The sequence below is a fragment of the Etheostoma cragini genome, chromosome 23 (genome assembly GCF_013103735.1).
Source record: "Etheostoma cragini isolate CJK2018 chromosome 23, CSU_Ecrag_1.0, whole genome shotgun sequence".
NCBI classification, from domain to species: Eukaryota; Metazoa; Chordata; class Actinopteri; order Perciformes; family Percidae; genus Etheostoma; species Etheostoma cragini.
Window position 1 is genome coordinate 5,115,251 of NC_048429.1, and position 22,940 is coordinate 5,138,190.

A 22,940-nucleotide genomic window follows, 5' to 3' on the forward strand; every position below is an offset into this window, starting at 1 on the left:
AATGGTATTATAATTTTACTCTCACTGGACCTTGAATATTGGTAGCAAATGTCATGGCGATCCATACAAAAGTTGTCAAGACGTTGAGAACCACAAATGTCAACTTGCTGGTGGCTCTACAGAAAATGTCAGGTGATCACAAAAGTTATTAATATTCATCCTCTGGGAACCATGAACGTCAGCACAAAATTACATGGCAATCTGTTTGATAGTTGAGGATCTTATATAATCTGGACCAAAGTGGTGGACTGAGTATGTGTTCAGACACTGTGAATAGCTTCAACTTGGTGTATACAGAGTAATACTCTAACTTTTCAAAAGTACTATTTAAACGCAAAGTCATAGATATTTCTGCTCCGTCGGCCTCTTTCTGTATGTGGACTGCAGTGCAGAACATGCTGCCTTTGTTCTCAATGATCAAAGCTCTTCCTAAAACCTCTGACAGTCATCCGTCATACTGGACAGGACTTTTAAAGTAACCCTTTCCTCTTTCCTTTACCCACAGCTCACTGACAAAACACAATTCTTTGAAACATGCCTAGAAGGAGTCCCCTGTTTGGTTTCCAAAATATGAACAATTAGCGTTTATAGCTCATTACCAAATGGAGACTAGTATTTTAGCATAACAGCATGATCACTCAAAACCAAGTTGGGTACATAGTGTTTCAAGCTTTTGGTGAAATAGCATCTAAGCTAAATCTAGCAGCAGAGCTCGGGGACTGTGTTCCAGCACGGCTCAGCTTAGAATCAGACAAGCTTCGATTAGTGACAATGCAAAGTTAATCAGGATGAGAGCGGAGATATCAGCAGAGAAAAGGCTTCCTAATAGGAAAGGAAAGCATCCAGAGGGAGCGCTTGAGGTCGAGAGCATAGCTGCAACTTGTGAAAAACACACACAGACAGCCGTACACCACAGACATAATACACTGGATGGTCATTGCATACAATTATTTTTACTACTTGTCCTAGTTTACGGACCCAAGAGATAGCTACTCCCATTCCTCCCACACAGAGCAGAAACATAAAAAAACTAAATGCTGGTGCAGTGCTTGTGCCGTAAGCCTCTCTGAACCCCTGCGCACCATTCCCTCAAAACAAATTATTAAACTTTCAGTAGGACAGACTATTTTCTGCCTGCACACTCACTTAACTCACTTAACCCCCCCCCCCCCCCCCCCCCCCCCCCCCCCCCCCCCCCCCCCCCCCCCCCCCCCCCCCCCCCCCCCCCCCCCCCCCCCCCCCCCCCCACCCCCCCCCAACCCCCCCCACACACACACACACACCCCCCACCCCCAGCCCCACGGATGTGAGTGATATAACTGAGTGCTGCGAGCAGGTTGACAGCCCACGGGAATACCTCCTGTGAACACTGCAACATTCCTTTGCTCCATCTCCACTCATTAAATATGAAAGAGTGTTTCATGTTCTCACCTTTACTGGGCACCACACACACACACACACAGTCATTTTGCATGTGCACACACAAATGCGGGAGATCAAAGGGCTGTCGTGTATTTCAGCAGTCTTCTTATAAAAAGCTTTACTATTAAAATGTCCAGAGGAGGAGTAGCAGGAAGCCAGAAATGTCTCAGCTTTTGGGAGCTTGGTGAAGGGAACACAGACTCTACAAACCAAGCGGCACACTGATTTGTAGTTGGATCCAAAAATAAGAACACACAAAATGTTGATAATAAATTGCCCATTTGAAGGTCCTTTAAGCGATATCACTGTGTTCCCAATTTCTTTTTTTTCTGAGTTACATGAGAAGATTGATGCCTCTATGTCTTTGTTTGAGTATGGATCCAAAGGCAGGAGGCGTATGCTCTCTTTCGTTTGTTTGGCATTGAGTGTCGTCTTTAACCTCTATGTCAGCAGTCTGCAATGTAGAGCTAATTTAGGACAAGGATAGACAGAGAGAGGGAGAGAGACAGACAGAGAGAGAGAGACAGAATAGAGAGTATGCAATATAAACCGGCACTGCTTTATATGGCATACTGGTCACTGCCATGCTGCATGCGTCCATGAAGGAAATGTCAAGCTGGTGTAAAATGTCTCGGTAGGAACTCTTACGATAAAGCTCCTGAAGCAAGTGGGAAAATGTTTGCAATCTCTCGTCATGCCACAACATTCATCCAGCAGTCACAGGTGAAGGGCCATTTACTACCAGCAGGAGGCAACCTGGCATCTTCCCCACATTTTCTCTCCCCCAGTGCCACTCAATAATCTTCTCATCTCTCTTTCCATCTCTACTTCTTCCTTTCTCAAGTATCCTTACATGCAGTCTCACAGAACAGGCCTTTTTTTGAAGTGTCATGCTCACAAGCTTGTGCCTTTCTTTTCCAGATTTTTCTAATTTGTTCTAAGGAATAGGTTGGCTGACCACACAACGCACATACACCAGAGGGATTTACCTATGTCCTGTTTTATTTATTTATCTTAAGGAGCAAACGTGCTGAACTGAATCATTTTTAGCATCTCAAGCCTTTCAAAGTCACCAAAAAGTCCTTTCCAACCAAACACTGTCCTGCTGGGTCTCATTTATCATGTTCCCTTCAAATGCAGCGCACATTCCATCAGTTTAGAGTTTACTGTGAAAGACAAAATCCACTGGCTAAGTGGGACCAATTGGCAGCGCAATCCAATGAAAATAAATACAATAGAGTCTATTGTATTTATTTTCATTGGATTGCGTTTCTATTGAATAGACTGTTGATGTGAGCAGTGGTTCAGACTTACCTACTGCAGAGCCCTTTCTTTGCAGTACAATCCAACCTCGGTTATCTAAACCTTAAACTGAAAGCTGCATGATTGCATGCAGCAAATGTAATGGTAATCCTTCCAAAAATTAAGATATTTTAATCGAGACCATAGTGGTGGACAGACTGACTGACTGACTGACACTGCCATCCATAGAGCCGCGCTGCTAGCATGGCTAAACATCTCTGGGACTTGGTGATTCTGATAAAGATCCATGATTGTTGGTTTATTCTCTTTCTCAAAGCCAAACAAATGTCATAAGGTGCTGACAAAAATCAAATTAAATAGAAAAATGCAATACTGTTTTTGTAAGATGAAGCCTGCATGTAGTTTAATATGCCCAACTTATTATTCTTGGAGCTGATATAAAGATAAAGCCAACAGACCCCTCTTACTGAAATAAGGTATTACATTGAGGCGTGATTTGTTTCTGTAGCAGGGACAGAATCTGCTGCCCGCGTGGACATTAATACACTCAGACCACCTGTGAATTCAATTCCCACCATGTTTGAACTGATATATAGCGCTGTTCGGAGAAAAATGAAGCCATTTATTTTAAGATTATCCAGGGTTGCAGGTCCAATGTGAAGATCAGCAGAAATCTTACATCAGCTACCCTTCTGAAGGCTTTAACTACCTCTGTGAACAAAGTAAACATTATTCTTATCACTATTATTTTTTTCCCTCAGGAACCGCATATAATCAGGGCTAAAATTACCAATTGTGACCCAGACATGATGTTTTCACAGGACCTGAAAGTGCTGATGAACAGAACTCACTGTTTCCTGAATCAGTGTAAACTATGATTCATAAACTCGGCTCTTTCCCCAGTCAGCATAAGAACCATTTTCCATGATATGTAAACCGGCCCTGTCAAATGCAATATTTTCTGTGCCTTGCTGAGCTAGTTGACAGGTAAACATGACTTGGCAGAGAAAATCTCACCTGGAAGATAGGAAAATTTGCTTCTTCTGTTTCACTAGTGAAGAATTCAAGGTAGTTTAAGGGAGAGAGAATGGGCCAGCACATGCTGTGGGTAAGCCGATACGCATTCCTGTCGATGGAACACACTATTGCACTGATTTACAGGTAGCGATAACGCGCAAAGAAACGCAGCAAAACATTTGCAGAGGTAGGGAAGACAAATACTGCAAGCAAGTAATGGATGTTAATAATGCAGGTTTTAAACATTTGAAAAAATATATATATATATATATTCTGAGGAAGCAATTGTATTAAGTAATTAATTTGTTAAAGCGCAATAATACACGCAATACACTTTGCTAAGTAAAACTGAATGTTAACACAAAATGTGTTTGTTTGCAAGAAAAACCCAAAGGACACTTTTAATTTGGACTTGATATAAAGGTCCATACACATTTCCTCTTAATCATTGTTACACAACAATCTTGATATGATTTGAGGCATACCAAATTGTGTGATGAATGTCTGCTGAATTGTAGCACCCCAAAGTTATTAGAAAAAAAATCAATAGTGCTGCCACTGTTTTTCTAACTTAATGAAAAATGGAACCATGGGGACGTACATCTATGACAAATACACGGCACAGTTGTACACATGAGTATATAACATAATATAAATAACTAGAATGGCACATAACACCTCCACCAAGGCCAATGATGAAGTAATATGCTCCTCAACTAATCCCATTGTGTAAGGCATTCTTCTGACTTTTTAATCATTTAATCATTTATACTGTTTTTTGATCCCCAGTGGGGATATTACAATTTACACTTTGTTTTTTTGTTTTTTTGGGGGGGGGGCAGGCATCTCTCCAGCTACCAATCCACACAATTTACTCTGGTTCGTACTGGGACTTGAACCCGACCCGGAGGCAAAACTCTCGATCTACCGGTCAGTTTTTGTCCGTACCCACATCTATGGTCATAAATGCTGGATCATGACCTAAAGAACGAGATCCAGGGTATGAGGGGCCGCTGACCCTTTGCGTCGAAAGGAGCCAGTTTAGGTGGTTTGGGCATCTGGCAAGGATGCCTCCCGGGCACCTCCCTAGGGAGTTGTGCAAGACACGTCCAGTTGGGAGGAGGCCTCGGGGAAGACCCAGGACTAGATGGAGGGATTATATCTCCAAGCTGGCCTGGGTACCCCTTGGGATCCCCCGGTCTGATCTGGTTAATGTGGCTCGGGAAAGGGAAGTTTGGGGTCCCCTGCTGGAGCTGCTCCCCCGCGACCCAACATCGGATTAACGGACGAAGGTGGATATTTATGTATTAGCAGTCACATTGGTCCCACATTTCTGGAACAGGCTGTCTTTGGTTGCCAAAGCTTTAAATTAGCCGTTGATGGATGTGTCTAGGACCACAGATGATGGGATTGATGACCAAAGATTTCACCATGATTCATCATCACTGCCAACCTTCACCTGAGACAGCCCTTAATCACATATCACATAAGACTTGACACCTGAGACAGGGATAGACATTATATAGCCACATACTTTTAATGTGGATTTATAAGTCCTTTGTAATGAAGCAACGGCATATGCTTAAAGATGCTCAGCATGTGCATTCAGTATGTTTCTTTAACTACATAATCAACAAGCTAGGGATCCCCAAGGACAAGTGCACAAGCCCAGCCATGCTGACAGCTGTCAGATAATCATATGGCGGAATATCGGTTTGTAGAGTGTGATAAAACTGCACAGGCTGGGACAGTATTCGACATAAATTGATGCACTGAGATGCATATTTTTTTTACATCACAGACCAACTGACATTAACCTTAAGTGCATTTGTTTCCTCTTGATTCAAGTCTTTTAGAAGATGATTAACATACCAATACATCTCCACTGTGACAGGATAAGCCAATGGAACAGCCAGGACGCTGACAACAAATCAGTTAATTGTGTCACTTGCTGGCAACAGTGTTCTCCTCTGCTGTGTTATGCTCAGTTCAGCTGTTTGTATATTTGTGGTGATCTCACCCAACTGTTCTTGTTTTTATGTTATTATCTTTTAGCATAAGTATAATTAACTTATATTGTATAGGGCCAAATATGTATGTATCATTAATAGCGTAATTGTTTTATCTTATTTCAGGGTGACCTCTTGCCACCAGTCCAGGTACAACAGATGTAAAATAACCTCCAGGCTAATTCTGGCAGATTTTTACTTTTATGTATTATTAGTGTGCATTGTCCCTGCCAAATAAACCTAAAATAAAATAAAATTTCAATGAGTTACTGTTTATTCCGCAACTTGTTTTCCTACCAAATACACCTGCGCTGTGGAGAAATGCATGTCCTTACATTCCCTTTACTGCAGAGTCCCACTGGTCTCTGTCTCAGAGCGAGCAGACAATAGTTAAGCTCCAGAATGAAAATGAGAAAACAAAAACTGAATTCACAAGCTTGTAGCTTATCGGAACATGCCAGGAACAGAAGGAGACGTACTGAACTGTGACCTGGCACTTATTCTCTCCTCTTTTTGCCTCCAAAGTTCTGGTTTATTTGGCGAGCTCTATGTGAATAAAATACTTGCAGCTGCTCACACAAAAACACACATACTTTCTCTTCTTCTACTTTCTCTCAGCAATATTGCTCAAATAACCCCCCCTCCCCTTGTCTGGTCACGATAAGGAGAGAAAGTGCCTCTTTGTGAGACCCTTTTGTTAGGTGTTAAATAGGATAATTATTTAAATTAGCTTGTTCTCCTATAAAAGCTTCCTGGATGATGTTGATTAGATACAATTATGTATTAAGGTTAATTTGATTCAACTAATTTCTAACTCAATTAGAGTCCAAACAGACCAATAAATATGTAAAAAACATGACTAAAATACTTGACCGGTAATGTAAAAAAGCATTTACATGATTCTGTTTGGCTTTAAATTGCTTAATGTCAAATTGTCTTGCAACATAATGATTTAAAAGCTTATTTGAGCATAATCAAATGTTAACATGTTAAATTGAATCAAATTAGGCAGAAAGGGATGCATTTAGTTGTAGAAGTGAGAAATATGTGTGAAATGTTCTATCACAGCATGTACAGTATTGTACTAAAGTTGCAACAATTATTTTATTAGTCAATTGACAGAAAACCTCTCAGCCAAATGCAACCATTTTGACAATCAAATTTTGACAAAACCATTTTTAAGTCCTTTTTCAAGCCCATTAGACAGTTTCATTCACCGTGAATATTCACAGCTTGCATATAGCAAAATGGACATTTTGGGGGGTTTGGACCGTTTATCGGACATGTTTGAATACGCCCATTTGTGCTCTGGGAGATTATAATGGGAATCTTTTGATATGACCCTTTCCTTCTTCACATGATTAACTTCTCTATTGAAAAGGGTGAATTCTCAAGGGATGTTAACACAGCCTTAATTTCCTTATTATTGAAAAAGGATAAGGATCCTGCAGAGTGTTGTAGCTATCAACCTCTGAGCCTGCTTTCCGGTGACATAAACATCTTGTTTGGAGTCTCATATGGCAAAACCAAACAGGATTCATAAAAATTATGTTTATTGTTAATTGTTAATGTTAATTATTGTTAATTATAATGTTAGACGCTTTCTCCACATTGTTTATGCGGCAAAGGACAGTAAGACCCATATGACACTTCTTTCTCTTGACGCAATAAAAGCCTTTGACAGACTTGAGTGGTCATTTTTATGGTCAGTCTTAGAGGTGATGGGCTTTGGTAACACTTTCATTGGCATGATTAAAGTTTTGTATTCTAATCCATCAGAGTCTTAGCTGGACGCAGCTCCTCCTCTTTGTGTCCAGTTTCTAGATCATCCCGCCAAGGCTGCCCCTTGAGTCCTGCATTATTTGTCATTTCTTTAGAGACGCTGGCTCAAGCCATTTGCAAATCGAATATGGTGTCACCAATATGCATTTGTAATAATCACGGAGTATGGAAGCTTATCAGCCTTTAAAATTATTTGGTCAAAGTTTGCACAACTTAATTTAAATGATTCTGCCCGCAACTCAACCATCTCTGCCGCAATCCCCATTATTAAGCAGGTTTAATATTTAGGCATTGAGGTCTTCCCCTGCTTAATACTGATTATTAAACATAACTATTCTGTTGCTCTGAACAGCGGATTGAAATATATGGAAAAGTGGATGGTCTCCCCATGTCAATTTAAGCCTGTATTTCAGTGGTTAAAATAAATGTTTTGTCCAGGGTCAATTTTGTGATCTTTATGCTAACTCTCTCCCCACCTGCTGGCTACTGGCGTAAATTACTATCAGCAGTATCTAAATTTATCTGGAAAGCCAAGCGTCCGCGATTCAAGATGTCTACTCTACAGAGGAGGAGAGGGGATGGTAGCCTTTCAGTTACCAACTTTAAACATTATTTCAATAACAATGGGAACAAAAGGGAGTTCATTGTCTAAAAGCCATTTTTGGCGAGGTTGGTTTGTTTCACTTCATTTAAGATATATCTTGATATTACGATAACCAAATCACCCACGTTACTGTATCTTATTTCATCTTGATATTGCGTTGATTTATTGCCAAGCTTTACATAGCATATCAGTTGGCTTAGATGCGGTAAAAAAAATACATTGCAGCTGATATTCACACACACAGTCATTTGAATCCTTCTTCCAATCTCCAGGCCTCAGGCATGCTCTGCTGGGGATGTTCTCAAAATACACCCATCAATCATTTTGCAGACAGCTTCGCCTGCCCCTCCCCGCTACTCTGCTCGCGACTGCTGCAAGAGTCTCAAGGTGAAGGAGGGCGCTGCGTCTCCCTGTCTATAATAACTCACCTGTAGGACTGCACACCGTGGAAAGAGTATATGCTCACATTCAACGTCCCCTAAAAACTTCCACAAAAACACTCCACAAATGTGGAAGGTCCCATTGAGCTGGCTGTAAGTAAAGAGGAGAGATAACATTTCCCGGGCTGGACAAGCTTTGCCTTGTAGCATTCACCTGGACATACATAAAGTGTCGGAAGAACACACGCACACGCACACGCACACAGGACGGCTTTTTTACAACTGCACGTGTGAGAAAAGAGACACGAGTAAAACATGAGCACAGCTATTTCCACTAGAAAGAGGACAAGATCAGCAAGTGTGCCCAATGCTTGCCTGTAAGAGACAATAATAATTTAGTCTCTTTGCCCGTGAAGCTCCTCACATGACCAGAATGTAATTACAAGTCTAGTTTTTTAGTGCTCTCTGCTTTCTCACAAGAAAAGTCTGCTGGGACACACAGAGGCGAAAGACAAAGAAGCACTCTAATACGATTAAAATCCTTCAAACCCGGGCGTCATCAAAGTTAAAATCACTCTCTGTGTCTACACTCCATCCTATGCTGTACATATGATGTTATATGTGCCTAGATTTTCCGGATAGGACACGCTGTTGTCTGATGAAATGCGCTGAAAGAGTGATGGAAATTATCTTACAGTTGTTTGATTTTAATTCACTAATTTAATAGGGCGATTCTCGCTTCCTGCTTTGGCATACATGAGGAGATTAACAGGCTGAATAAGTAAAGAAGACAGTGAGGTAACAACAGGCATGCACGGTTTTCTTTTTCCCAGCCAACAAATATTTGGCAGGACAGGAAAACAAAACATAAAAACCACCAACTTTAAGAGGGTGAGAGTGGGGGGACTTAAAGCAAACAGTGAGGTTCTATTACGAGCCTGTCCTAGTTCTTTTCGTCTACCAACACAAAAAGAGGAGACAGGAGGACAGGTGCGAGGGAGGGGGACAAAGATGGATATGGAGGTAGAGAGAGAAGAGGTGGGAAAGATGGAGGCAGAAAGAAATATGGAGAGAAATATAGAGTGAGTTATGTAACTACATGGCGTCTGTGATGTCGACTGCTCTGTCTTCACCCGAGCAGTCGCTCCCTTGAACACGCAGGAATGAGCACGCTAAATCGAACACACATTTCTCTGCATATTTTGACAGATTCTGGTTGTATGTGTTGCAACCGACATTCAACATGAGAGAGAACAAGATGTCTTCTCTACGAGCGGTGAAAACATTTACTCAAGTTTTGCATTTAAGTACAGTTTTGAGGTACTTTATGTGAGTATTTCCATATTATGCTACTTTTACTACTTATGCTAAAGTATACTACTACACTTTTATTCCACTAGATTTTTGGAGAGAAATATTGCAGTTTTTACTCCACTACCTTTGCTAAAGTTCCCACCACAAAAAGACATTACACATACAATATGTGTCTCATAATAAGATACACTGTTATAGATTAAACTAACCATGAATTAGGTCAAATAAGCTCCACCTCGACCAACTACAACTGTACGTGAGGCTTCTATATGATATAAGAGGGGGCATTCTGCAGAATTTAAAGGATAATTAGGCCTCATTTGCATTGACTTGGCCATTATTTCCATCTGTAATAAAAACACTATGCAACCCCGGGTTAATAATAATAATGTCTGTTGTAAACATCCATCATGGTTTAAACATCAACTTCCTGCTTGAACTTTGACCTACCGAACTTGTGCAAACAGTTTGCCTGTGGACTGATGGATTATTCCCAACATTTCAGATACACTTTTTATTTTACCTCCAAAAAAGAAATTAATTTTGCTGATACTACCAGTCCACTTAAAGTAGATTTATGACTGCAGGGGTTTTATTTTAAGTATTTTGTGGCAATGCTACATCTAAGTGAAGGACATAAATACTTCTTCGACATCTGGTCTTCACTACAGTACGTGTTCACATCCATACTCAAAGTCTCACTTAATACTCCAGCTCTCCTCTTCCTCCTCTTCCTCCTCCTCTCAGCCCGTTGTCCCGTCACGGCTCACAGACTCCACCTTGCAATCCTGTTAGCGCTTATCAGAGCATGGCTCAGGCCCAAACACAGACTCACACATCTAGCTTTCCCACCAATCAATAACAAATTTACAGAGGCAGCTTTTCTCTCCCTAACTGAACTCAGCTCTCAGGGGTGGCTAGTGCCGGCAGGCTGTGGAAAGTTTGAAGTGAACAACACACCTCTCATATGGCTGCTTACACATACAAAAAGTAAACTGTTAACGCACTTCTAGTGCGTACAATCAAGAAGAAGCAAACACAGATCAACGGCGTAAACACAGAGGACAACACACTGAATGACACATCAGCTATATCAGTAGCAAAAGCCTGGATTTATGGATTTATCACTGCAAGCATTCTGAAATTTAATGCAAAAAGTAATAGGCCCACTGCTACAGCATCTAGTGGTGGTGGCGTTTTATGAAATTGAATGATCTCATTTACATAATGGGTATCGAATAAAGTAGGAAAAAAAGGTATCAAATGAAGTATTATATTTGTATCTGTATCACTTTAAAGCTTTAGTGCGTAACCTTTGGATATTAATGAACGTCCATTACATTTATCAGCTCCACACAACTCTCTCTGTATTTCTCAGTACGGCTATGTTCAGAAGATTGTGTCATCCGGAATCTCATGTATCAAGTAGACGCGCCAACAGTTTAACTGTCATTACTTAGAATTCCTCATGGGGGAGGCAGAAACTATGCATTATAGGTTTTTGGGTTAATTTTTTAAACAATATCAAGCCCTAGTGTTAGCATGCTAATATTTGCTTATTAGCACTAAACGCAAATTACAACTAAGACTGATGGGAAGGTCATTAGTTCCGCGGGTATTTGGCATAAAGCAACATAACATAAACCAAAGTATTTAAGATATTTAAAAGAAAGAGTTATTCAAATGTATCTCACACTGTCAAGCACGCACGCACGCACGCAACAACCGTCACCACCACCAGCTGCTGTAGCAGTGGGCCTATTAAATGTTGCATTAAATTGCAGAATGCTTGCAGTGATAAATCCATAAATCCATGCATCTGCTAGTGATATAGCTCATCTGTCATTCACTGTGTTGTCCTCTGTGTTTACGCAGTTGATCTGTGTTTGCTTCTTCTTGACTGTACGCACTAGAAGTGTGTGTTAACAGAATATGAATACTTAAAGTTGTGCATACATTTTTTTGAAAGTGTTCTTCCTCCATAGAATCAGAGCAAAGCAATGATTAGAATCCTGAAAAACTGCTTAGTGATTTTTATTCCACACAGTCAACACCAACTGACGCAGAATGTGTCAAAATTAGAACTATCTATTGGCCCAACACTCCTAATATGTGTCCACTCACTTAGACCTGCAGCCACAATTAAGCACTACATCCTCTTTAGCTGGGGACTAACAAGATTAGCGGCTCAACCAGATCAATACCAGTCCTCCCAAATATCAGAACATCTCCTATTGTGGAACGGTCTTGATGGATAAATAGGATTGGAAGTTCTGGAGATAAAAGCAAAATCAAATTTAAACTAATTCCTCACAGGCGTCTCTGTCTTATTTTGGTGTCATTTCATCTTTAATATCTGAAGATTGACAGGGAATGGGGGAGATACGGCCACTAAACATACAGTCTTTTGAATAAACTGCAAGATTAAGACAATAATTCTTTTGAATAAAACGAATAAAACCGAAAATAAATCAACAGGAAGAAGCCCCCATGTTTAATGCCACCACACAGTGGGACTGTTTTCAGACCAGGTACCATTTGTCCTTCGCTCTACCTTGCAGCAGTCAAACAGCATCTGGAAATAGGTCTTAACATTTGTTTTATCCTGCTCATAGTCTATATCTATGAGGTTCCACTTGCGGGATTGCTCCGTTCCCATTGGAAATTCAAAAAATTGTCTGGTACTTACCATTTTGTTTGTATTAGAATTTTAAATTCCGGTCGATTCATGAGGACTATGGTTAACTGCTCCTCAGATCACTGAAGGGTAAATCCAGACAGCGATCAGAATCAGAAATACTTTATTGATCCACAAAGGGAAACTCTGTAAGATAGCTATTTGTCCAATCTGAGATTTATGTTGTACGATTAAAGCAACCTTTGAACACACTGTACACGTTTCACCTAAACAAGTTCTTTCCTGAGACTATTTTTGCAGGAGCATGGTTTTCTCCCAGAATGCTGTGTGGACTAGCCAGACCCTCCTAGCCAGACCCTCCAAGCCAGACCTTTCTGTGCAGGGCTGTGGAGGAAGGTCTGGCAAAGCAAGACAATCCTGCTCAAGGTGGCAAACGTCTACAGGCACTCCAATAGTGATTCAGATATTATTAAGTGTGCTGTCTTCTAAAGTACAGTTGTTTAGACACTGACATACTTTCCTGTTGCCGAGTACTTTCTGGAATTCAACAATGCTTAGTCAGTTCATTTACATTTTGATTAACATCATTTATCATACAATAAGGCTAAGAGTATACAATCATGCTGGCCTTTGTGAGACTGTATTAACAAAGTTAATCCAGGGTGGATTAACTTGGTTTTATATTAATAGAAAAGATAACTTTTGAAATTTTGGACTTTTGGTTAGACTAAATAAGGAGTTGGATGGCGTAAACTTTAGGTCCGGGAACTAAACAACAAATCAAAAAAGAGTAGCTTCAGATTATTGATAATAAAAACAATAATTAGTTGCAGTCCACTGTCCTAAATTCCCACACACTTGGCACATTAGGCAAGTTATAGCAAACGCAAAGAGTTACTTGTCCCTCAGTCTGTATTTCTGAGTGCCAAATATATTTTTAGAGAAACTCTATCCTTGTGCTTCCATGTTTACCAGGAACATGCACACGAACACCACCAGCCCCCCGCCATGAACAAACACCAAACGACACAGAGACACAATCCAAAAAAATAATTTCACATTTGTTTTTCAGTCCATCTCTAAGACCCAATCCTTCCAGTCAGCTCCACTACCTCCCTGTCTATAACTCAAGTGATAAATCTCCTCTCGATTTCACACATAAAGAAAAGTAGGGAGTAAGGGTGATGGGTAAGAGATAGATGACACACGTGTGTGTGTGTGTGTGTGTGTGTGTGTGTGTGTGTGTGTGTGTGTGTATGTGTATCTATATATCTATATATATATATATATATATTTAAACCTGCTGAATTGATATTCATCCTTCTCCTTTCCTTTTGGTGTGTGTTTGTTATGTGTGTGGGTGGGTGAAGGACACTCCACATCTCTCTCAGTTGAGAATAAAGAAGTCTTTGTAACCTCCAGTCTCTCTGGACCTGGGCTTTAAACTCGCACATCACAGGGCTTCCTATTCCCACCGACTGGTGTTGACACGCAAACACACACACATGCACACCAACATTTCCACCATACTGCATCAAATAAAAATCCTACACAGGCACACAATAGTCATCAAATGTTCCTCCAATGAACTGAAGTCTCGTATGAAATAATCTCACTATGCATCTCATCAGAACAACAGGCAAGGTTTAAATCTTGTGTAATGAGGTTCTGTAATTAAAATGTACGCACTTTGTTTCAGTAAATGTAAATGCAATGAAAAATTATTAAAAACATTGTTCAAAAATAAATCAAAAATGTATGAACATTAGGAGCAAAAAAATCCTAGGGAAAGGAAAAATAGAAGATAAGGTACTCACCATCCTCTTTGCATTCCTCGGGCGGCTTTGCCTTCTTGGCTAGCCTCGGGTCCAGCCACGATGTTGTCTTGGTATTGTGGCTGTGAAGAGACGACAGAGAGAGAGAGAGAGAGAGAGAGAGAGAGAGTGAGAGGGAGTGTGATAGATGGCGAGAGAGAGGAGACTTGGCAGAAAGAGAGGAGGTTGGTGGATTCTTAATTCCGCAAGAGAATCATTTCAGAGAGGAAATATGAGACTCCCTTGTGTGCCTGCCTCTAAAAAGGGTGACAAGAGAGACGGGAGGGGAAAAAAGCTTTAGTTTAACAAAATGGCAATCAATACTTTTAATTTGCTTACTGTCTCTCATTAGCAGGCAGAGGGGGGTGAGAAAGAGAGAAAGGGCAAAAAAAGATTAAGGGGTGGCTAGGGGAGTGATGGAGGGGAACAGCTGTGGGTTTGGCAGATTCATCCAGAGCCTCGGGCAGAGAGCTGGATCTAAATCAGATATGATGGGCCATTGCAAACTTTACGCATCTCCACAGCTCGTCTGGAGCTCTGGAGCCACAATGGCCTCCCTTCATATCAGCGAGGAGAACGAGGGCAGGGAAGGTGTACACAAAGCGCCTACAGTTAAAAACTGAGGTGAGAAGATGAAGGACAAAAGGGGGATTCATTGAATCTTTGTTCTTTTTTAGGACTATCAACTTGAACTTATTTCCCAAAGGTATTGTGTAAGCAGTTAGACATCGAAGACACAGATCATGAGAATGCACCAATAACAAGAAAAACACTGTGTTGCAAACAAATATAAAAAGCTGTATAAAATGTAGGTCAAATGTGTGTATAATATAAATCTATACAGATGTTAAAGCTGCATTAATCATGTTTTGACCAGTTGGATGCAGAGTACCAATCTGGAAACACAACATCTGTTCTGAGTTTTACACATCCAGTAGACATGGAGAAATATGATCATGTATTAGTTGTGTTTCTGTCCACCTGACAAATGAGAGTCTAGACTTTACTCAGAACATCTTTACTGACTTTACTGCTCAGGAAAATATTTGGCTCTTCAGCTGCTACAAAGTAGAGGGTAACATGGGAATCAATCGTTCCCATCCCATCCCGAGCCCACAAAAATACTCCCGACATGTCCTGATCAAGTGACTGCCCCCCTAAATAAACCCTGTACTGTCCCGCCTCATTCCTTTGTTGTCTAAACAAGTTATCAGACTCTGTCTCGATCCATTACTGCATTTTGAACCTGAGTTAACCACACACATAGGCTTTAACTTCCCCTTGTCACTATGATTCAATAATGACACTGTGTAGTTTGTTACTGAGTGACACCTTTCACATTACATTGTCAATTATTCATTGTTAATATTAAAATATTGATAAGTGCAGCTTTACAAATATTAAGAAAATAAAAAAATAAAAGTGTAAAGAAAAAAACACTAAGAGCCATGCTAGCAGCTCTGTGAGGCTTGACTTAAGCACAGCTGTGCTTTGTGCTAAATGCTAACTTTAGCATGCTAATATGCTTTTATAATGACAATGCTATCATGCTAATGTTAAGCAAGTATAATGTTTACCACGCAAAACGATTACTTAACTGTGTTAACATGAGAATGATTGCAAAATAGGACTGAAAGTATAACTGAGGCTGATGGGAATTTCTTAAATGTCATCAATGTCACAAACCCATGAATGGGATTGATGAAAAGATATTTTCCAGAAATATATTCCAGATATTTCAATCTAGACCCCAAATGGTGGACAGACAGATGGAGATTGCCATCGGTAAACATAAGTAAACAGAGCCAAATAAAATGCAGTTCAAGGTAAAGGTAAAGTCGGTTTTGCTCAGCTTTTGATTCTTCTCCAAATGCATTTCAATCTTTTCCTTCCTCTTCCTTCCTTCCTTCCTTTCTTCTAATATCTAGGTATTACTATTTATAGTAGAATTATGTTTTTATTTCCCTTACATATCCTTCCTTCTCTCCCTTCCTCTCTTCAGCCACCTCACTTCAAATGCTGTAGGTAAATGAATTGATGTCGGATGGAGGCCAATCAAAGGCAAGCATCCTCTTGGAGGCTGTATCACTTTGGCACGGCTTCACATACTACCAGACACAAAAAAAAAACTGAAGCTAGAAAGTCAGTGGTCTAACTGCATTAGCTGTGTAATGTGCTTTGTGGGTGTGGGAGCATGAGGTTTGTCTGTTTAGGGGAGGAGACATATGGTGAGCCGTCTTGTTTGCAGTGGAGGGAATTAAAAGTCTGCCTCTGTGGCAAGTAGACATGAGGAGGCAACATGTGCCTGGCTGGATTTCAATCGCCACCGTTATCTCTCTCTGGTTTTGCTGATCAAGAGTGCTGGTATTCCATAAATGCTATGGAGAAATGTAGCCTACTGACTGGAAATATCGGTTGATGCAATACAAAAAATGGCTACATTAATTGATAGTACACAAATACCATAGTCTACATCCATGAGCATCCAATTCCTTCACTCCATCACCACAAACACACACTCCATTATTAACAACTCCATTATTCTCTAACAAAGACTTACCTCCACATATTGTACTGCAGCTGTACTATCTCCAATGAATTAAACTTTAGAGCTTGTATAACAGAGTTCTGTATAGCAAGGTATTTCTAGGGACCTCTAAATCTCATTAAACACCAATCATCCATTATGGTCTGTGTGTGTGTTTGTGTGTGGCCAAGGGAATATACAGAAGTAAATTTAGATGGTACCTAACCCTAGTAACTCAGGCTCAATTAAATTTTGTTGCAGAAGAATGAAAACACAAACTCATCTTGCGATCTCTAAAGGCTGGAACATGCCTCTTCGGACTGCACATAAGAGGGGTTGTTCTAAAAAGATCGAATGGCTATTTTTTTTTAATCCTTGTGAAGAATATAACGTTTACTTTTGTTTTTGTTACCATGCAGCACCAGAAGACTAACATGAAGAACCCAACTCTGCAGTTTCCCTCAGCTTAAACAAGTATTTTGGATGACTATTTTGATTTTAAGGCCTAAAACTTTATTGTTTTGGTTCACGCTCACCGCATTATTTTCAAGATGCAGCAACAAAAGCTCTACCTGCCCAGCACCAAATGGCGGGCAGACAAGGTGAACATAATGGAGCATTTAGTAGCAAAACAGCCACATAGTAAATACGGAGATAATGGAGATCAAGTACAGAGTTAAAAGCAGAGTGAATATTGGGAAAAAAACACAACTTCAAATGAATGCTAAACTTGCTCCGTGTCTACTGGATGTGTAAACAGGCAACTGTTTGCTAACACCTTTGCCCTATCAAGATGATAATATGTCATTGTTGTGTTTACAGCTTGTTGTGTTACCTCCAAGTGGCTATAAAAATCCATAAATACTGCTTGAGAAGTCGCTAAGAAGATTGCCTACCATCTGGTGAGTTTGTGTTTCCAAAAATATTTCTGCAATGACTTATGAACACCTGTGTATTCAGGTTTCAATCAGCAATACACTGTATGACATTTCTGGCACTTACTCTATGAAGTAGACTTCTCCTTTCTCGGTGTATGCCATCTCCCAGTTGTCTGGCAGGGGCCCTAGCTCGTCGTTCTCATCTGGTTTGGGTAGTGTCATTTTTGGGGACTGTCCGTCGTCTTTAGGCGCCTCAGGTGGGGCCTCCGCCAGGGTACCCTGCGGGGCAATGTCCCCCGAAGCGTCTGTACTCTTGTCCCCATGTTCGCTCGACTCTGAGGTGACAAGAGGGCAGTATGAGTCAGGCACGACATTATTGCGGAGGAGAGGGGGATGAGGAGAGTGAAACACACACGAGGACAAGAAGACGTAGGAGGCCGGGAAAAAAACTGATTGAGAGTTGGGGTTAGGGTGGAGAGACAGATAAAAAGGAAAGAATGAATAGAAAAAGGTGAGAAGGAGGGGAGACCACGGGGAGAAAGGGGAACGAGGTGAAGCCAGGTGAGGGAATGAACAAAACAGAAAGACGAATAAAGCAGAAGAGACAATAGCGACTGCAGGAAAAGCTGGCTGTGGTGCCCTAGTTTGAGTTATGGCAGCGTGAGAGAGAAATATTGTGTATGGAAGAAAGAAAAAGAGATGGAAAGTGTGTGTGTGCTTTCCAGAGGAGAGCTGTTGGAGGGAAGGGGAGAGGGGACAAATGAGAGCAGGGGATTGAGAGATAATCTATGGGACGGAAAGAGCGAGGTAGCTATCTGCTTAGATCACAGAGCCTGCTGTGATCTCTATTGATTCCCCCTCAGGTCTCCTGGTCAACCCACGCTCTGTCCATCTACAGAGACAAAACTCCCCATTATTAGAATTCCACTTTTCATACTTGTGAAATGTAACACAAAGTGTAGACTAAAATACATATAGAGATTAATAAAGCTTAATTAAAAGCGGGAATTAAAAGGTAAAATCCAAAATTACACAGGTAACTCAATAAAGCTCAATCAAAAGATCTGTAAAGCAATTCAAGACCACAAATGAAACTGCATATAAAGTTTTCTGTCAGTTTAGTTTTTTAAAACTTTTTAGTTAGTTTGAACATTTATCTACTTTTACTTTTAGGGTACATCTTGTTTTTAAAATGATTTTGTGCATTTAATTTAGCTTTTTGTCTTTCCTTTCTTTCATCCTGTAAAACACTAACACTAAAACATTAGGAAAGGTGTCATACACTGTATATGAAGTTGTGTTGTTGTTACGTCAAAGCCTATCTCAAATTCATGCATTTTCATTGAATTCATTGTCTCTCTTTCTTTCTTGTTGTTAAGCACTTTGAAAACATTTAGAAACATGCCATATAAATAAAGTTTTATTTCCATATTTAGAGGAATGTCTGCATGTATGTATTTCTCTTGCAAATTAAGACTCCTACCTTGTTTGAGCTCCCTGGTGTTGGAAAACCAAAATCTCATCCTTTTAACAAACTTCCTGGGGATCAATGCCCCATCAGTTTGACTTTTTGTTCTCTTCTGACTGCTGTGAGAGAACTGGTTGTCCTGAGGCTAATAAACCAGCTTAGAAAGTCACAGGACCACAGCATGGTTTTGGATTTGGAATCACAAAAATCTAACTCATAAAAGACTCTTTTATGATGGTCTTTTCATGTGATCACGAGATGTATTCAAAGGGTTTGTGTGTGTGTGTCTGTGTGTGTGTGGGTGTGTTTGTGTACTGTTAGCGTGTGCATGTGTTTTTGAGTGTGTGTGCATATCTGGATGTCTACACAATGCACACAATAAAAAGGAACATTCTGACATGTCTTGAGCTGCCTACACATGATACGCAATTTGCTCTCTGTGCACCGCTAGGTAGGCCGTAGAGCAAGCGCAGCGCAGGTATTCGTCACAAACTGAGCGCAGCAACCGAGCGGTGTGCAACACCAAGGGCAGCGTAGTTGGGCGGCACCTCTCTCCCCATAGGAAATCAATGGCCAGCACAAGGCAGTTTTGCTGCCTACTGTATCTCTTGTATAGGCGGCTTGAGTCTGTCAGCACCTTGTTCAGAATGTTGTTATTAAGTAAATATCTGTCTTTCTCTACTATTTATACCTCAAGAGGTTTGGCCTCATTACGTGCTATGTTAAATGTCCCATCTGTCCATTTTAAAGATTTACAGAAAGGATAACAGTGGTTTGGACTAGTCTGAATCACTAAAAACAAGTTTTGGGAATTGAAGAGCAATACATGTGTATTCCCTCCAGCTATCTGGGCTGAGACAGTGCCTGTTAATGATACCTAATGAATGATATCAAATTCTGAAGAGCAACGACACTAATGCTTTAATCATAAACTGTGTGGTCTGCAGAAGTAATCACTGACTGTGAGAGTGAATTATAATTCACAGCTAACATATCACGCCAATACATTGCACATAAAGATATTTGTGTAACCAATTAAAAGTGATAATCTGCCATGAAATCATTTCCCCCAAAAAGCATGTAAAAGCAATCTGTTACCGTCTCTGTTGCTAAGCAACCACTCTAGAGTCTGTGGCTGAAAGACTGTGAAAGGCTATGAGCTGATACACATCAGCCTGACCGGGAGCATGACCTAAAAACCTAGGCGTCATGACAAGGCTCCGGGCTCAAGCGACCTCTGCCTATGCATCTGTGGAGGTTGTGTTTGGGGCTGACCTGGGGTGACAGCTACACCGTTGCCATTGACAACAGGTCTCTCCTCCTCCTCCTCCTCAGGGGGCTCGATGCTGGCTTTTTCCATGTTGCTGACCGACTTGTTACGCTTCCTCTTGCCCTCGGAGGTGGGTCTGGCGCCCGGCAGCAGCTGGTCCGTTACATTTAGCAGCAGAGTGCTGGGCTCGGCCGGAGGCTTCGGGGTGCCGTAAAAGTTATCTGGAGCAGAGAGGAGTTGTGATACATTTAGAGTCATTTTGTATGCATAATGGTTACCTCTTTTATATTTAGCCATGCATGCTGCATGAAAAATGTATCTCTGTTGGTGGGTCGGTCCACGCTCAACAACTATTGGATGGATCGCTGTCACATTTATTCCAGACATCCTCAGTCCCCAGACATTTGAATATTAATAACTTTGGTAAATCCCTGACGTTTATCCAAACGCCACCATGAGGTGGACATTTTTGACTGTCAGTGAAATATTCTGTCAACAATTGGATAGATTGCTATGAGACTTGCTACAGATAATCAAAGTCTCTAGACCAGGGGTCTTCAATGCTTTTTATAAGCCAAGGACCCCTTAACTGAAAGAGAGATGGAGCAGGTAAACCCCTACTCCATTTATTGTCTAAAATTAAGTTAAATTAAACTGAGCTTTCAATAACTTGTAGGGTGGCCTATATACATAGCTTTTTTTGCACAGCTAAGCTATTAAAATATCCTAATAATTACAGAAATTATAAACCATGTTTTAATGTTAAACGTGCTTGTGGCACAGTAGACTAAGTTTGTGAAGCTGGTAAATATTACCTGCTAAACATCAGCATGTTAGCATTGTTAATGTGAGCGTGTTAGCATGACTCCAGACTCTTATCATGTTGAATCCCTTTCTATAAATTGTAACAAGTCAATATATTTGACAATACCAAAAGGAACAAGAACATATATTAAGTTTTAATAAAATCTGCATTTGCATTTATTTGTAATAAAGGAAAACAAAGCTATGAAGATACATTCAAAGCACAAAATGTAAATGAAACCAGACTAAGAGAAAATTTCAGAGAGTAAGGATGAGAGACGTGGGAGCAGTAGGGTTAGGGTAAATCAGAAGAGGGTTGTGACACCCCTGCACCAGCTACAGGGAGGATGAGGTGCTCTGTGCCTTTGACATGCTGTTCCATGTTGAAGCCTGCTGATGCTTGATGAACACACAAGCAGGGGGCCTTAAGATCATCACGTCTTACAATATTAAAACTAATAAAATATGGAAACGCAACACATGTTGCAAAGAAAAACACAGACGCCATGAATTAATTTCAACAAGTTTTGGGGGGTGGCCAAGTTTCCCATGTTTTCCCCTGAGCATTGATCAATTATCAGACCATGCCCCAACTTCCCTGGCACGTGACTAAACAATCACTGTATCTGTAGGTTTCCATCTCTGATCAGAGCCACACCTCTTTTTTCTTGGCTCTGACTCAATCCATTCAGTCTTCTATATTGATTTTACATTTTACTATCCTTCTTTTTGTTTGTCTGCCGAAAGCGGACCTCCGACAGTCTCCATCAGTCACTGTTAATACCACATAACTTCTTTTTGTTTTATTTTAAGGGTCACTGTAAAGGTTTTCTTTTTATGAACTATTTTCTTCTAGAGGTTGAAAACGCTAACAAAACAGCTGCCAGCTAAGTATGTGGCTTATAGTATGAGTAACTGTGAGTTGTTTCTGGATAGACATTTAAATGCTGAGCTATTTAAATGCCATTTTTTAATGCTTTTGATGTGAACAAACAAAATTCCACCCACATCCTTTGCAGTGGAAAACTTAGCAGCATAAATATCCAGAAGCAAATAAAACTGACTGCATCTGCATGGGTGTAAATAAGGGAAAAAAATCTATGAGTGAACCGGCCCTTTAAATGAAAGGGTTATTTTAGATTTCCCTCTGGCTTGGGTATGGTCCATGATTCCCGAGGCTTGTAAAACATTTCATAACGCAGTGATATAACTGTAAAAGATATTGCTGAGCTGAATGCCAGACTTGTATTTTACCCACTGAAAACTATACATTTTGGAGGTAAACAAATAGCATGGTGTTGTGATTGAGATGCTGATGCTTGAGTGAGATGTCATATCATGTTGAGCCAAAGTCTGAGAGATGCGTTTAAAAAAAAAAAAGATTAGACAATGCACGTTTCTGTGTCAATTTCAAACCCAAGAGCATGAAAGAAAGTTGAAGAGATTGTCCTCACTGAATCAGCTCAGAGGACATCAGCCACAGATTAGGTCTGCGGTACTCTTAGTAATTTCCCATTTTTTTGGGATCAATAAATATCTATCTATCTATCTATCTATCTATCTATCTATCTAGTCCTCACCAGGTTTGATATTAGATTAGCCAATAGTAGAGCTATCTCTTTAGCTTCACTCAAGTAACCCAGGCAGATATTTAAGACAAATATCAGAAGACAATGCAAGTATAAAAGTGGTTCAAAATGCACTGGACTGCACTGCAGACAGTTTTTGGGGGACAGGAAAATAGCCAGAG

General features: G+C 40.5%; 1 protein-coding gene across 14 annotated transcripts in view; it reads right to left on the reverse strand.

The window, feature by feature from the left end:
• magi2a (membrane associated guanylate kinase, WW and PDZ domain containing 2a) overlaps positions 1 to 22,940 on the reverse strand; it is a 199,777-nt gene that overhangs the window by 46,816 nt on the left and 130,021 nt on the right. For 13 of the 14 annotated variants that reach the window (XM_034864003.1, XM_034864006.1, XM_034864005.1 and 10 more), the window contains 3 exons: positions 20,392 to 20,607; positions 17,773 to 17,983; positions 14,247 to 14,326 (listed from right to left, as the gene is read on the reverse strand). In XM_034864003.1, the coding sequence (XP_034719894.1) occupies positions 14,247 to 14,326; positions 17,773 to 17,983; positions 20,392 to 20,607 (507 nt within the window). Of the gene's footprint in view, positions 1 to 14,246; positions 14,327 to 17,772; positions 17,984 to 19,131; positions 19,239 to 20,391; positions 20,608 to 22,940 lie in introns of those variants that run through there. The other variant, XM_034864015.1, reaches the window with a different exon arrangement.